Source organism: Coregonus clupeaformis, chromosome 27 (assembly GCF_020615455.1).
Source record: "Coregonus clupeaformis isolate EN_2021a chromosome 27, ASM2061545v1, whole genome shotgun sequence".
NCBI classification, from domain to species: Eukaryota; Metazoa; Chordata; class Actinopteri; order Salmoniformes; family Salmonidae; genus Coregonus; species Coregonus clupeaformis.
The window spans coordinates 20,873,057-20,890,430 of NC_059218.1; the positions used below are offsets into that span (position 1 = coordinate 20,873,057).

General features: G+C 44.0%; 1 protein-coding gene across 1 annotated transcript in view; it reads right to left on the reverse strand.

Moving 5' to 3' along the window:
* LOC121541614 (sarcoplasmic/endoplasmic reticulum calcium ATPase 2) overlaps positions 1 to 17,374 on the reverse strand; it is a 47,394-nt gene that overhangs the window by 14,022 nt on the left and 15,998 nt on the right. The window contains exons 4-6 of the mRNA XM_041850768.2: positions 15,288 to 15,392; positions 11,349 to 11,487; positions 2,113 to 2,193 (exon numbers count right to left, since the gene is read on the reverse strand). Of these exons, the coding sequence (XP_041706702.1) occupies positions 2,113 to 2,193; positions 11,349 to 11,487; positions 15,288 to 15,392 (325 nt within the window). The remainder of the gene's footprint in view (positions 1 to 2,112; positions 2,194 to 11,348; positions 11,488 to 15,287; positions 15,393 to 17,374) is intronic.

Consider the following 17,374-nt stretch of genomic DNA (forward strand, 5'->3'; position numbering starts at 1 on the left):
TATGATGGCACTTGTGTGGCTCAGTTGGTAGAGCATGGCACTTGCAAAGCCAGGGTTGTGGGTTAAATTCCCACGGGGGACCAGTACGAAAATGTATGCACTCACTACTGTATGTCGCTTTGGATAAGAGCGTCAGCTATATATGACTAAAAAGTAAATGTCAAATGAATATCCGTGTCAGAGTTACATGCATTTATGTGCCAGACCACGCCAACATGAATGTTTAGTCATGTTGTTTGAGATGATACCCTGGAAAAACATAATTTGTGAGTGCTTGGTCCATAGATGCCATGTATCAAGTTTTGTGCAGATCGGTCATCATGGTGGACCTTATGGGTCCTTGAGGCAAATTTGTTCCTTGTGAGGAGAGGGATCTTCATACCGAATTTCAGGACTAACGCAAACGGGGTGAGGGACGTGAGCTTTAAAAGTTAGCATTTTAAATTGCTTGTTATAACGCCACCATGTGGCCAATTGGCATGGCATTGCATGAGAGGGCGTGGTCCTTGGTGCTTCACCATCATGCAAGGTTGCAACCTCCTAGTCCTTACCATCTCACGGGAATATTATTTTTTTCACAAATAGGCAGAAAAGAATCAATGCCAACTAATACAATACAATATGATTTCACCAGCGTCGCTGCTGAACCCCAAATTAACCTCTACGGGATCGGTGTCCCCTATACGGGACGGTTAAGCTAACGTGCACTAATGTGATTAGCATGACTGTTGTAAGTAACAGCAAACTTTCCAGGACATAGATGTCTCTTATATGGGCAGAAAGCTTAAATTCTTGTTAATCTAACTGCACTGTCCAATTTACAGTAGCTATTACAGTGAAAATAATACCATGCTATTGTTTGAGGAGAGTGCACAACAACAAAAAAACGTTTCACGGCAACTGGTTTGATACATTCACCTCTGAAGGTAAATAATGTACTTACATTCAGTAATCTTGCTCTGATTTGTCATCCTAAGGGTCCCAGAGATAAAATGTAGCATAGTTTTGTTTGATCAAATCCATTTTTATATTCAAATGTAGGAACAGGGTTCTAAAGTTTGAACCCCTGCTGTCTCTGACTCCACACCCACCCAGCCATCTAGTTGTGTGAAAGTTAGTGTATAAGCTAATGATCCATCATGTATGACATTCCTGGGAGTGTGTAAACTTACATTTTGTATTACCATATCATTTTTGTATGTTCTCTATAGTTATGTCCTTGAAAATGTATCAATTGACCAATTCGGCACATTTGGGCAGACTTGATACAAAATAATCCAGTTTTGCAATGCTTCACTGGCTTAATCTGAAACTTTTCACACACTGCTGCCATCAAGTGGCCAAAATCTAAATTGCGCCTAAACTGCAATATTATATTGTGTCCTTTCTATTGCATTTCAAAGATGATGGAACAAAGAAATAAATAGAAAAAGCATGTTTTTTGGTTTGTATTATCTTTTACCACATCTAATGTGTTATATTCTCCTACATCAATTTCACATTTCCACAAACTTCAAAGTGTTTCCTTTCAAATGGTATCAAGAATATGCATATACTTGCTTCATGTCCTGAGCTACAGGCAGTTAGATTTGGGTATGTCAATATCTTTTTTTTCTTTCTTTTTTTTTTTAAAGGTCTGATCCTTAAGAAGTTAAGGCAGGACTACCTTCTCATAACATTTACATTTTACATTTTTAATCATTTAGCAGACGCTCTTATCCAGAGCGACTTACAGTTAGCACATACATTATTTTATCGAACCCACAACCCTGGCGTTGCAAACGTCTATCCTCCCTCTTTATACTAAGCACTGCTGACTACCTCTCAAATAAATGATCAGGGAGTCATTCTGAGTGAGAGAAATTATCATTTTGTTCTCACATTGACGGTTTCAGGGTCATCCTCAAGTGGTGACTCAACCTGGAGCCATTCATCAGCCCATATAACCCAACAAACACTGGCAATTACATACAAGTTAATACAAGCTCTACACACAGAAACAGCAAGGCTAAATAATCTTCAGACTATGAATCCCTGAAACATTTCATTCTTGCAATGCTTTTATGGCTGCAAGAGCAAGGGCAAAGACGCCAATTGAAAAGTATGACTCACCTGTCAGAATGGATTGGTCCACCCTCAGGGTTGTAGATTTGATAGAGGTCAGTCGAATATCTGCAGGAACTTTGTCGCCAACTGTGGAGAAAAACAAAAAATGGAGGGAGAAACCATTAAGCACAACTAGAGCCTTTTAAAACAGGTATTTCAGTTGAGTGGATGATACTGATGAGGATACCTCCAGTAAATGGATTACGGCTTTATAAACCTCAACAAGTTTATTCATGTGAAAAAGAGTAAACACTAATGGCGTTCACAGGCAACATCAAATTCTCCCCACACAGGAAAACACTGGCTCACTCATACGTGCAGAATGTCAGCCAATGACATAAAACAAAACATATTTGCTGGATAACAGCTCAGATAAAGTGATCTGTCAAAAAATATTAAAAATGTTCCACTGGATTTATGTGGGGGCCGAAATAGAAGGCAGCTCATTCTTTCCACTAACACAGGGCTTTGGTAATACACACAAACTGTAAATCTCCCATTACCAAACAACTCTTTGCACCACTGAAATGGGACAGGCACAAGAGGCTATTAAAGGCTCTTGACATTTATTAGTTACGGCTGAGAGGGTACCAGTGTATCCTTCTGTCGGCCTGAAAGAACAACACACAGGGATTTCCAAATGATATTGAGGTTTAATATGATTTGATTTATTAGGATCCCCATTAGCCGACAGCTAGTCTTACTGGGGTCCGACATAACGAGAAAGACATTACAAAAGATTTTACAATTTACATACAGAAGAAGATGAAGGGACTGATAAGTTGCTTTAGGCAGTGGGGTTGATTAAGCATGCAGAACTTAAAAGGGCTTGTTCTTCGGATGTACACTGCTCAAAAAAATAAAGGGAACACTAAAATAACACATCCTAGATCTGAATGAATGAAATAATCTTATTAAATACTTTTTTCTTTACATAGTTGAATGTGCTGACAACAAAATCACACAAAAATTATCAATGGAAATCAAATTTATCAACCCATGGGGTCTGGATTTGAGTCACCCTCAAAATTAAAGCGGAAAACCACACTACAGACTGATCCAACTTTGATGTAATGTCCTTAAAACAAGTCAAAATGAGGCTCAGTAGTGTGTGTGGCCTCCACGTGCCTGTATGACCTCCCTACAACGCCTGGGCATGCTCCTGATGAGGTGGCAGATGGTCTCCTGAGGGATCTCCTCCCAGACCTGGACTAAAGCATCCGCCAACTCCTGGACAGTCTGTGGTGCAACGTGGCGTTGGTGGATGGAGCGAGACATGATGTCCCAGATGTGCTCAATTGGATTCAGGTCTGGGGAATGGGCGGGCCAGTCCATAGCATCAATGCCTTCCTCTTGCAGGAACTGCTGACACACTCCAGCCACATGAGGTCTAGCATTGTCTTGCATTAGGAGGAACCCAGGGCCAACCGCACCAGCATATGGTCTCACAAGGTGTCTGAGGATCTCATCTCGGTACCTAATGGCAGTCAGGCTACCTCTGGCGAGCACATGGAGGGCTGTGTGGCCCCCCAAATAAATGCCACCCCACACCATGACTGACCCACCGCCAAACCGGTCATGCTGGAGGATGTTGCAGGCAGCAGAACGTTCTCCACGGCGTCTCCAGACACTGTCACGTCTGTCACGTGCTCAGTGTGAACCTGCTTTCATCTGTGAAGAGCACAGGGCGTCAGTGGCGAATTTGCCAATCTTCGTGTTCTCTGGCAAATGCCAAACATCCTGCACGGTGTTGGGCTGTAAGCACAACCCCCACCTGTGGACGTCGGGCCCTCATACCACCCTCATGGAGTCTGTTTCTGACCGTTTGAGCAGACACATTCACATTTGTGGCCTGCTGGAGGTCATTTTGCAGGGCTCTGGCAGAGCTCCTCCTGCTCCTCCTTGCACAAAGGCGGAGGTAGCAGTCCTGCTGCTGGGTTGTTGCCCTCCTACGGCCTCCTCCACGTCTCCTGATGTACTGGCCTGTCTCCTGGTAGCGCCTCCATGCTCTGGACACTACGCTGACAGACACAGCAAACCTTCTTCCCACATCTCGCATTGATGTGCCATCCTGGATGAGCTGCACTACCTGAGCCACTTGTGTGGGTTGTAGACTCCGTCTCATGCTACCACTAGAGTGAAAGCACCGCCAGCATTCAAAAGTGACCAAAACATCAGCCAGGAAGCATAGGAACTGAGAAGTGGTCACCAACTGCAAAACCAGTCCTTTATTGGGGGTGTCTTGCTAATTGCCTATAATTTCCCCCTGTTGTCTATTCCATTTGCACAACAGCATGTGAAATTTATTGTCAATCAGTGTTGCTTCCTAAGTGGACAGTTTGATTTCACAGAAGTGTGATTGACTTGGAGTTACATTGTGTTGTTTAAGTGTTCCCTTAATTTTTTTGAGTAGTGTAGTTTTACTGTGTATTTACTCCAACTACTTCATATAGAGAAAGACTGAAGGGAAGGCCTACTGTCCGACATGCAAAACTAGGGCTGACCCCAATTAGTCGACAGGCTGTTGGTCGACCAATATATATATATATATATTTTTTTTTTCGAGCATTAGCAAATATATCGATATTTTTTTATGGCACATGAGACAAATGTCTGAGTCGTGCCCATCTCAGTGAACTAATCCGTTGCGTGGGGCCACGTGGATGGCACAATCCAAGAAGGGGAGTGTGGCCAAGACGCACAACACACGTCTTTCTCCAGAATGTGCTCTCTCTCTCCAATTTGTGCACATTCATTGTTTCTTAACTTCATTGTGTGAATTGTTTTCCTTGATTGTTAGTGTCCATCAATTCCCCATTAAATATATCACCAGTAGTACATTTACCATTAATTCCTATCATTTCTAATCTACAATATTTGTTTAGTTATGGTAATTTCTGTTAATGCATTCAATATATTATTATTCCAGTCTTTTACAGTGGATACGTTGTTTGCAGAGCTCACAACTTATGCTACACTTGTGAGAAACAAGTTTTGGTTTATTTAATTCCATTTACGATTTTTGTCAATTTAGTCATTGTCTTTTGTTTCGAGCGCTACTGTTCCACGAAAATGTGCATATGAAAACCACAACTGGCACGCAGATCGGTAGAAATTGTAAGATAAATTGGCATTCCACATGAGAAAGGTTGCTGACTCCTCATGTAGCCTATTACCGGCAACTTCTGGAGAGTAAAGGCAGAATCTGTGTAAGCCAGCAGGAGCGGGAGGAGGATGGTTGGGTCAGGTTAAGTTATCTTTATCTCTGGCTTCCTCAAGTCATTTGTGTCTTATTTCATCAAACAGTTCGCTTAAAGCATATAGTTTATTTTATTAAAACACATAAAGGTGTGTCTATTTGGAAAAATACACCAAAAGAAATCCGGTCAACCAGGATTTTCTTTTGTCGGGGATAGCCCTACGCAAAACACACATCCAAAAATGGGAAAACTATTTTGATCAGTTCTACAGTGCAGTAGTGTGGGTTTAGATGTGAACACTGCTGGGCAGGAGTTTCTTCTATGGGCCTTATGGAACAGGGGAGGCCACCTAGCCAGCACTGGGGACAAGTGGCTAGGCAATAGAAACAGCTACTTATGTCTAGCTTTATCCCTCCCAACATTCTGATAAAACTCTGGCCTTAACTGTGCCAACTCCAGCAGTAAAGTTTGAAATGGAGCGCTATTCTCCTCATCCTTGGTGGCTGTCAAAAACGTCATTATCACCCACCAGGCGTCAAACTAGATCAATTTCAACAGCAGGAGATTGAAGGATGGATTGGGAGGAGTGAGATGAGGGTAGATCAACAACAACAAATACAAGTGCAGAATATACTAAATATTTCCCCCACCCCCTGTGGACTCAATTTATAAAGATCCACTATCAAAATGCCCCTAAACCAAACTAGCTAACAGTGGAGCATGTTCCCAATATACACATCGGGTTGGTTAAGAGGGTCATGAATAGTAGGGTAACCTACTTTTGATGACAATGAGAGCAGAGCGCCTGTAAGAATAGGTCTTCATTAGAAAAGCTGTTCGTCAAGCTGTTAGTTCATTAGACAAGCTGCTCAAAACATGTTTGACAAGAGTAGGATGGATCGGTGCCATCAACGGGGAATCCAAAAAGCAGGGTCAATGAGGGTCATTTACTAATAACTCCATAGATAAATAATTCACAGTTCATTAGGAGAAACGCACAACCTTATCCGTGCCATTAGTCATTGTGCAGGGCCGAGTATCACACCGTGTCCTCAGACGTCGATGTGGTTTTGATAATCCTAACTGACTCTTTCCACTGCAGACCACAACATGGGGTTCTAAAAATGTGAGGACGTGTGAACTAGCCTGCATTAGAGGTTGTAGAAGTCACCCTCTCCATCAGCATGGAGGAAGCTTTATTTAGCAGCTCAACGTTCTGAGAACGGGACAGACTGTCGTTTCCAGGTTGAGTACCTTTTTCATCCCCCCGACATCTCAAAGATCCTCTCAGAGAGAGATAAAATCGGAGGCAACACACACTTCAGCCCACAAAGGCCAAGGGGATCCTTTTCAGCACAAAGATTAACATTCACTAATGCATGTGCACGCGTTGTGACATGGAACCTGTCCTTAGCTGCAGTGGTGCTCTTGTATGCATGTGTGGAGCTGTGTAAAACATGTTACTGCAGACCACAAGCGGGGGGGGGAAAGTAGGTCATATCACCCCTCCTGTCCTGGTAAACAGGTATACATTCACCCAGGGCTCAGTCTACATGGGGGAGTCCAGAAACATCAGTGGCCAGTGCTCCTACGACTCCCTGGCGAGGTTGCACGTAAGCCTGCAGTTTCCCGGGTCGTTTCACCTATTCTGAGAGTCCCCTGCCATGGTGGATGTGTAGTGAGAGAGAGAGCGCTTGTTTGATTCCTATATACAGGATGTTGTGGCTCGAAGGGGTCAGGGTTATTGCCAAGGCAACAGAGTAGCTGTTGGCCGGTGAGGGTCTGAATACTGAAAGGGATGGTGGTGAGAGGTGACGTCATCTCAGCGGAATGAAAAAAAAAGTCCTGAAGGAGAGCTGGCGAAAGATGAAAAGAACTGCTGCTGTTCTGACAGCCAACTAGCAGGCAACCTTTCACAGAGTGCCCGAGAATGCTACTGTTAGCACTGGAGGCTAAACCTAGGCTTGACAGCTGCTAAGCACAGGCTCCCACTCTCGTTCCCACCTCACATGTGTCCTGGTAGAATGCATAGTCGCCCTCTCCCTCTAAGGGGGGATGAAGCCACTCAAGCCAGGCAGTTAAAGTGAAAGCCACAGCAGAGGTGATGGTGAAGGCAGTCTCATGTTTCTGGCACGCGCCACAGCTCATATTGAGGTCGTCCACTCCACTCGTTAGCACCACCGCTGTGAACCCAAAGTCCACCAGGAAGCAGCCAGTACCAATGGCTGGCAAACACATTTTGGGGGAGAAAGAGTTCGGGACAGACTATTTTGAGCAAGTTACATGAAACCGCTCAGTCATGGAAAACGTGTTTATTATGGTGCAACAGTAGGCAGATATCTGACCATTGATGTCGTCTAAAGGGAGGCAGGTGTGGCGGTTGGGTTTTGACCTGATGAGACCGCACTGATTGGCTTGGTTGTATGCAGATGAGCACCTAATCAGAGTGTGTGTGAGACTGATTGGACAATTTTGATGTGTGTCAAAAACTGTGCAGGGTCACTGACAAGTAAACTAATGAATACAAATGTGGAAGGTAGGTAGGTGTCGTCTTGCTGGTAGACATTCAAGGTCACTGAGCTCCAGACGGTGGGAGACAGCAGCTCCAGCCCAGCCTGTCAGCTCTGACTCAACCTTCACGGGAAGAGGTGAGTGAGGGGTGTGGGTGGGTCGGGAGGCCAGGACATAAAGCAGATGCTGCTTTTAACATGACACTTAGTGACTTAGCATACGAGTCATGCATCAACTCCTCTACTTACTTACCGCAAAAAATGTCCACATACTCTGCCTCATTGGTATGTAGTTACCCTAGTTACTCCGGGATTGGAGAGTGAGGGGTTAACCAAAGCCCTTCATTCCACGTCCTTAGTGTGGTGGCAGGAGTGGGAAAGGGCATATATATAAGTTATAGGCTAACCCCCCCCCCCCCAACCTTTCCTTTGAGGCAGAGAGAGAAAGAAAAGTCATTTTCTAGGAAGCTGGGTGACAGAGAGCGCAAGACGAGGAGAGAAAAAGGGGAAAGGACAGGGCGATGTATTGGTGACGCTGAAGGAGAATAGTCAATCTGTGAGGAGGCCAGGTCCAGGTGACAAGAGGAAGGAAGCCATGGAAAGGGTTGTGGATCCAAAGACTGAGGGGGAATGGGGATTGAGGCCGCTGTATTCTGGTTTCACTGTAACCCTATTATTTTCCCATATCCGATCCCCATGTCCAAGCAATCACACAACCCCTCCTTCACTCGCCCACACACAGAGACTCAACTCATTTTGAATGACCCTCTCAAATCGGTTTACAGCTCTCATGGTCTTATATAACAGCTCCACTCACCTGGTGCAGCCATTGTACTGGATTAGTCAGGGAGATGAGCAGTGTTCAGCAGGGTGGATGTGCAAGTTGGGGGAGAGACTCACCTACATCCCAAACAATGTTGATGAGAGCCTGCTATGGCAAATAACTTCCCTTTTTAGCAGAGCCTAGTTAATCTTTCATCTCAAGCACGTTCCACTGCAGCCTGGTGACGTACAGGTAGATTTTACAACAGCATAGGGGGAGTTCACATGCAAACAACCGCACCCAGTCTCTCCCTCTAGAGAGAGAAACAGTGGCCAGTTTTACATTGAGAATATCTGTTGTTGGCAGTAGCATGACCGTCAACTGCTTAGAGCTTTCTAATGTCTCTCATTGCAAGTGATTAAGTACGGTCAAATTCTATAAAGGTAGCGCTCATCTCTCTAAGTTTTGTCTACATCAGACATTGAAACATTTACCAGCCAAGATCAAAGACTGTTTGGGTTCATCAATTTCAGTGAATGTGTCTGTAAATCAATTAGCAGAGCCAATGCCAGGTGGTGTCTGATCTCGGGGTTTAGTGGTGGTGACAGGGTGACTGGGGAGAGCGCAGCAGAGATCAGGAGCAACACAGCTTTGATCCCGCTCTGCTTATTATCAGAGCACTCAGATCAAAGAGCTCCATCTACATACATGAAAGAACATGCATGCCCTCTAAAACAAACACAGGAACACATAAATGAAATCCAAAACACACCCACACAAAGACACACACCTAAAAACAGACAGACCTGCATAAAAAAAAAAAAAAAAAAAAGTCTGAGTATTCAGACATCTTGACTTTTTCCAAAAAAAATTACGCTACAGCCTTATTCTAAAATGTATTAAATAATGTTTTCCCTCATCAATCTACACACACAATACCCCATAATGACAAAGCGAAAACAAGTTTAGAAATGTTTGCAGATGTATTAAAAATAAAAAACAGAAATACCTTATTTACGTAAGTACTCAGACCCTTTACTATGAGACTCGAAAATGAGCTCAGCTGCATCCTGTTTCCATTGATCATCCTTGAGATGTTTCTACAACTTGATTGGAGTCCACCTGTGGTAAATTCAATTGATTGGGGGGCCTCCCGAGTGGCGCAGCGGTTTAAGGCACTGCGTCGCAGTGTTCGAGCAGTCACTACAGACCTGGGTTCGATCCCGGGCTGCATCACAAGTGTTTCCTCCTACACATTGGTGCATCTGGCTTCCGGGTTAAGCAGGCAGGTGTTAAGAAGCGCAGTTTGGCGGGGATTTGCAGCGATGAGACAAGATCAAAATTGGGGAGAAAAAAAAGGGGGTAAAATACCCACAAAAAAATTAATAAGTTAAATTGATTGGACATGATTTGGAAAGGCAAACACCTGTCTATATAAGGTCCCACAGATGACAGTGCATGTCTGAGCAAAAACCAAGCCACGAGGTCGAAGGAATTGTCCGTAGAGCTCAGAGACAGGATTGTGTCGAGGCACAGTTCTGGGGAAGGGTACCAAAAAATGTCTGCAGCATTGAAGGTCCCCAAGAACACAGTGGCCTCCATCATTCTTAAATGGAAGAAGTTTGGAACCACCAAGACTCTTCCTAGAACTGGCCGCCCGGCCTAACTGAGCAATCGGGGGAGAAGTGCCTTGGTCAGGGAGGTGACCATGAACCCTATGGTCACGGACAGAGCTCTAGAGTTCCTCTGTGGAGATGGGAGAACCTTCCAGAAGGACAACCATCTCTGCAGCACTCCACCAATCAGGCCTTTATGGTAGTGGCCAGACGGAAGCCATTCCTCAGTAAAAGGCACATGACCGCCCACTTGGAATTTGCCAAAAGGCACTTTAAGGACTCAGACCATGAGAAACCACATTCTCTGGTCTGATGAAACCAAGATTGAACTCTTTGGCCTGAATGCCAAGTGTCACGTCTGGAGGAAACCTGGCACCATCCCTAAGGTGAAGCCTGGTGGTGGCAGCATAATGCTGTGGGGGGGGGGTTTTCAGCGGCAGAGAGACTAGTCAGGATCGAGGAAAGATGAACGGAGCAAAGTACAGAGAGATCCTTGATAAAAACCTGCTCCAGAGCGCTCAGGACCTCAGACTGGGGCGAAGGTTCACCTTCCAACAAGACAACGACCTTAAGCACACAGCCAAGACAAAGCAGGAATGGCTTAGGGACAAGTCTCTGAATGTCCTTGAGTGACCCAGCCAGAGCCCGGACTTGAACCCGATATCTCTGGAGAGACCTGAAAATAGCTGTGTAGCGACACTCCCCATCCAACCTGACAGAGCTTGAGAGGATCTGCAGAGAAGAGTGGGAGAAACTCCTCAAGCTTGTAGCGTCATTCCCAAGAAGACTCAAGGCTGTAATTGCTGCCAAAGGGTCTGAATACTTAAGTAAATGTGATATTTCCTGGTTTTTTTATTTATAGATTTGTAAAAATTTCTAAAAACCTGTTTTTGCTTTGTTATTATTGGGTATTGTGTGTAGATTGATGAGTAAAAAAAACAATTTAATCAATTTTAGAATAAGGCTGTAACGTACAAAATGTGGAAAAATCAAGGGGTCTGAATACTTTCCGAATGCACTGTACATCACTGGGACAGAGTTTGCTTGTCTATAAAAGGGCAGTCATGTGCGGGGTTGGTTGACAAATAATCAGTTAATAGCCCGTTTCTACAGAGAGGTTTGATCACCACTCAGTGTATTAGAAGCATCTTACCAGCCACCTCCACGATGTCCCCTGGTACAAGGTCCCTGGACTTGATTCTCTGCACACTCTTCCTGTCCTGCCGGTACACCTTGCCCATCTCCGGCTCGTACTCTTTGAGCGCTTCAATAGCGTTCTCTGCATTTCGCTCCTGTAAGACAAAAGCCACCAGATTAATCAATATTATTCACAGAGATAATGTAAACTTTAAGTGTGGGGTTGATGACAAGATCCCCCACAAAATTCCAAAGAGCATTTAGAGATGGTTCAACAATGAAAATGATAACTTGAACAGTGACCCTCAAGGAGGCAAATCAATCAAACCCAAGAGAGAAGTGCATCCAACCACAGATCATTGAATATTGTAATAGTCAGACAGAAATATCACAGTATTTACAATGCTGATCTGTGGATCTCTCATCATACACAAACGAAAAAACAATAGGACCAAAAAGGAAACCAGAGAATGTTGTGAATTACAATGAGTCCTTTTGAAATTTGGGTAATATAATTTACATCTTGCACATTTAGAAAACACTTGGCTATCGATGAGAGGTTTGACGCAGCCAGGGTGTATTCTGAATAGAACAACTCACCACAGGGTTCTATGGCTAGAGACAGATTTCATCCTCTTGGTTGAGGAATCTCTCAGAAATCCACAGATTGGCAGGATGTAAAAGCCATAAGGCAAGAAAGACTGCTCTATACTAAACTCCAGTGGTCAATGACACTATTGACCAAAAAGGTATAACTAAACAGACAGACTCTGTATGAACCTGATTTAATGGGTTTCCCTCAGGCTGTGGGTGGACATGTACCCAACAGGACAATCTTTTGTCAATTAATCACCTGTCCACAACCTTAGTCTGTGCCTCAAGAGATTAATTGTCAATCTACCTCACAAAACTACATTAAAATGTGATTAATCTAATTCCTAGGCAACAGGTGTCAAGAGTGAAATACACACGATATGATAACACATTTAGAATATGGTAAACCCATCACTTCCATCCCCCTACACTAACTGGCCTGTAGCCGCCTCGGTTGCAGAGATGCCCGGCATTATTTACTGTGTTCTTTTAAAATCTTGTGTTGCCATCCGCCAGGCTGATGCTAGGAGTCCCTGTGCCCCACGAGCAGGCCCCACTCTAGGGTGATCCGCTCCTGCCTCCGCTCCAATTCGGATTGAAAAGACACTGAGCAAAAAGCAAGGTAATTAGGCTGTGTGCCTCCAAGCCTGCTCCTGCCACCCAGGTGCACACGGCCAAATCAATAGGCCACTTTAACCCCCTGGACTAAGCCAGGGGAAAGCACACGCAGAGAGGCATACCGGTACAACCATTGAGGTTGTCACATTCAGGGATAAAAAATAAAAAAGGACTAAAGACTGAGGGAGAACTTGGCATGTGGTAGGGGAGGGGGGGCTTCTCAGGCCAGTCAGGGTAATGAACGCAGATGAAAATAAAACCAAGGAGAAGAAAGCGGGACGAGGGTTTCAGGGTGACTAAGAAACTAACTAAGGCAGAGAGGAAAATAGGACCTCTCCTCTCTCTGCTCCAGGCCCAGGGGCTCCAGTGGGATGCCTGCTCTATCTTTAGCCTGGATGGGGATTGTTATCTAGATCGGGAGTTTTACATTGAAAACCATTCATATAGGCTACTCCTTTTTTCCCCCTCATAACTAAAGTTTCACTATTCTTCTCCATCCCCCTCTGCATGTAGTTTTTTTTTTTTTTTGTTAACGCACTGGGCTGGCAACACCATTACACAGCCATGATTCAACCTACTGACTTCAACTTCTAAACTAAATGACTAGGGTTTTAAAACGTGGATAGCTACATGCCATAATGCCCAGTGTATAGCTTCATTCTCCTGTGTCACAACAGAGGACAAAAAGCCTCTGGTTCAGCTCAAAGATTGTATCTATTTTTAACTGTCTTTTTGTTCATGGCATTCTCTCTCCCCGGAGGTTTGAAGGATCGTTTGGACAGGCAGACGAACTGACCAGAAGACGTCCACGGGGATCCCTCCAAATCCTCTTCCTGGCATCCAATCCCTGCCTTTTCCGTCAGGGGAACCAGCTCAGTGGCCAATCACAGGCAACTAATGGTGGTCACTGACTGGAGTGACCCAGAAGCCTTGTCATTACACCAGCAAGGGAAAAAACATGTTTGCTACCATGTGTCTATCATTTCAGTTTCTTACATTTCTTCATCATGCACACAATCAATTCTCTCAATTTACAGTGAGTGAGGCAATCAAAGTAGCCTGTTGTTTTGTCTCCCCACTTTCGATCTGAAATCCCCATCACCCACTAATTGACATGCCATTTTTGCAGATTAAGTGCTTGAGCTAGTAATGTATCAATATTTATCATTTACAAATTAGCTATGAAAACACCCAATTAATATATAGCACAACTAGTGCTGTTGCGGTGACCATATTACTGCCACACCGGCAGTTATGAGTCATGACCGCAGTAAGATTTCACGTGACGGTCACGGTAATCTCCTTTTATGCACTCTGGACATGTGTTGGTAGTGCCCATCTCGCCAACGACCATCAGGTCGCTAATGGCCTGGTACTCAGGGCTCCATTGCCCCTCTAACCCCTGACGTCAACGCAAATGCAATGGAAAAACACAAAACACTTATCAAAACAGTATGTGCTTTTAAAACTCACCTCACGGTGATTGATCAATTTGAAGAAAGAAGTTCAACAGGTTGAAACTGAGTGGAAAACATGGTCCCTGTGGATGTTGTTTCAAAGCCTAACAGAACGAAATGACCAGCACTTTCTAAGGTGAGAATTAATTCAAAAAATATCCAACAAGCATATTAGAGTTTATGAATAGGAGTCCAAGGCCGAAAGAAACCTTGAATTAAAATAATGATGGTGCCGTTATACAAAACATAGCCTACCGTATCCTACGCACGGCAGAAAAACTAAAAAAACGGTTTAATTAAATATGTTTAGTTGTGAAACCATGTTACGATCAATATTCCCTAACATATTTCACTACAGAGAGATCATATCCTCTTGCATCGGCCATGCAGTGCACCTTGCAAAACTGATTGCTCGTTATGAAATTAGAAACTTTACCCTGTATATCTAAAAATGACAGTATACACTTTTTTAAACCAAAACTACCAAAAACTATTGCTGATGGTGAACCTGAATCAAAATAAAATCCATTGTAAGCCCCGTTCAGCAGGTAGCCAGAGGAGAGTTGTCTCCGGTAGCTTACTTTCATTCCAGTGAAACATAGATAACCTAGAACATAGGTTGTCACTCAACTAATAAAGCCTAATATCACGAAAGCCCTTTTATCACTTGAATGCTGAACGTGCCGCGTATATGTGCAAGATCAGGAACAAGGCCGCCTACCTCGCCTTGGTCAGGGCCAAAACGAAGGCAAATCGCACAGTTTGACTAGGCTACCGATATTGCCTGAGGTTATTTGGCACACATGCAAAATAACTTGTAGATCAATGACTGTCATTGCAGTTACATGCAGTTTGACACTGAAAGAGAGTTGTCACAAAAGATGAGGTATTTTCAGAAGGTAGACAGAATGTAATATGAGCAACAACAAAAACATGTGAACCGGAATTGGTTTTCTGACCGATGTATGCTATATTTGGATAGGTTTGGGGTCTGCAGACAGATGCACTTCAATCTTAAACATTTGAATCTTAATGAATATCGGTTAATCATTACACCCCTATTAGGTGAGACAAGCACATATCATTGCCCTCAATAAAGAGGTCATCAGTGCTAGTAGGAAAAGATAAGTGTGGGGGGGGGGTATATGGCCTGTAGACGTGGCCATCATAAGCTAGGCCTACTACAATCAATTAACGATTACTCTTAGGGTGGGACAGTCTATCCAACCCAAAGAATAACTAAGCTAACCATATTAAAAGGAAAAGGTTGTAAAATATATGCTTACCTGCCAGACACCCACGATGGCATTGGCTATAAGAATCAGCAAAATTACAAAAGGCTCAACGAAGGCTGTGATGGTCTCCTCTCCCTCCTCGAACCAGGCCAGCGCCTAACAGAGGAAAATAGGCAGACAAGTCAGACAGCAATACTCAAAAATACATGCATAACAGCTTTAGGCATATTATGCCCTACCAGATATTAACATCTCAACCAGATATCAGCTTTAGGATGTAGAGGAGATTAGTCTTGTAACGATAGCAGAATTTTTACTTCGATACCAGGTTTGGTATCACGATACTTGATAAATATGAGGTTAAAAAAAAAAATCTGACAGCCACTTATGCATAAATTAAATTCATTTGACTTTGTTTTTACCAAATTTAACTACAACTCGAATTATATGGGATTTTTGGGTCCGATATCGATTTTAAGGAGGCAAAAGTCACTGATTACCAATCTGTCGATATATTGTTTGTTTTTTTAGAGGTGGAATGAAAACCAGACCTTTTTTACACAAATTGTGTTCCAAAGGATTAACAGATACTCTAAATAATTTCTTAACTAAAACACTAAAAGTAACATTAATTAAATAACATTTTATTTGTGGTTTACATGAACCACCAAAAATCTAATCAAATCAAATAAAATTTTATTGGTCACATGCGCCGAATACAACAGGTGCAGACATTACAGTGAAATGCTTACTTACAGCCCTTAACCAACAGTGCATTTATTTTAAACAAAAAAGTAAGAATAAAACAACAACAAAAAAGTGTTGAGAAAAAAAGAGCAAAAGTAAAATAAAGTGACAGTAGGGAGGCTATATATACAGTAAAATAAAGTGACAGTAGGGAGGCTATATATACAGGGGGGTACCGTTGCATAGTCAATGTGCGGGGGCACCGGCTAGTTGAGGTAGTTGAGGTAATATGTACATGTGGGTAGAGTTAAAGTGACTATGCATAAATACTTAACAGAGTAGCAGCAGCGTAAAAAGGATGGGGTGGGGGGCAGTGCAAATAGTCCGGGTAGCCATGATTAGCTGTTCAGGAGTCTTATGGCTTGGGGGTAGAAGCTGTTGAGAAGTCTTTTGGACCTAGACTTGGCACTCCGGTACCGCTTGCCGTGCGGTAGCAGAGAGAACAGTCTATGACTAGGGTGGCTGGAGTCTTTGACAATTTTGAGGGCCTTCCTCTGACACCGCCTGGTATAGAGGTCCTGGATGGCAGGGAGCTTTGCCCCAGTGATGTACTGGGCCGTCACGCACTACCCTCTGTAGTGCCTTGCGGTCAGAGGCCAAGCAGTTGCCATACCAGGCGGTGATGCAACCAGTCAGGATGCTCTCGATGGTGCAGCTGTAGAATTTTTTTGAGGATCTGAGGACCCATGCCAAATCTTTTTAGTCTCCTGAGGGGGAATAGGCTTTGTCGTGCCCTCTTCACGACTGTCTTGGTGTGTTTGGACCATGATAGTTCGTTGGTGATGTGGACACCAAGGAACTTGAAGCTCTCAACCTGTTCCACTACAGCCCCGTCGATGAGAATGGGGGCGTGCTCAGTCCTCTTTTTTTCCCTGTAGTCCACAATCATCTCCTTTGTCTTGGTCACGTTGAGGGGAGAGGTTGTTGTCCTGGCACCACACGGCCAGATCTCTGACCTCCTCCCCTATAGGCTGTCTCATCGTTGTCGGTGATCAGGCCTACCACTGTTGTGTCGTCGGCAAACTTAATGATGGTGTTGGAGTCGATGCCTGGCCATGCAGTCATGGGTGAACAGAGAGTACAGGAGGGGACTGAGCACGCACCCCTGAGGGGCCCCCGTGTTGAGGATCAGTGTGGCAGATGTGTTGTTACCTACCCTTACCACCTGGGGGCGGCCCGTCAGGAAGTCCAGGATCCAGTTGCAGAGGGAGGTGTTTAGTCCCAGGATCCTTAGCTTAGTGATGAGCTTAGAGGGCACTATGGTGTTGAATGCTGAGCTGTAGTCAATGAATAGCATTCTCACGTAGGTGTTCCTCTTGTCCAGGTGGGAAAGGGCAGTGTGGAGTGCGATAGAGATTGCATCATCTGTGGATCTGTTGGGGCGGTATGCA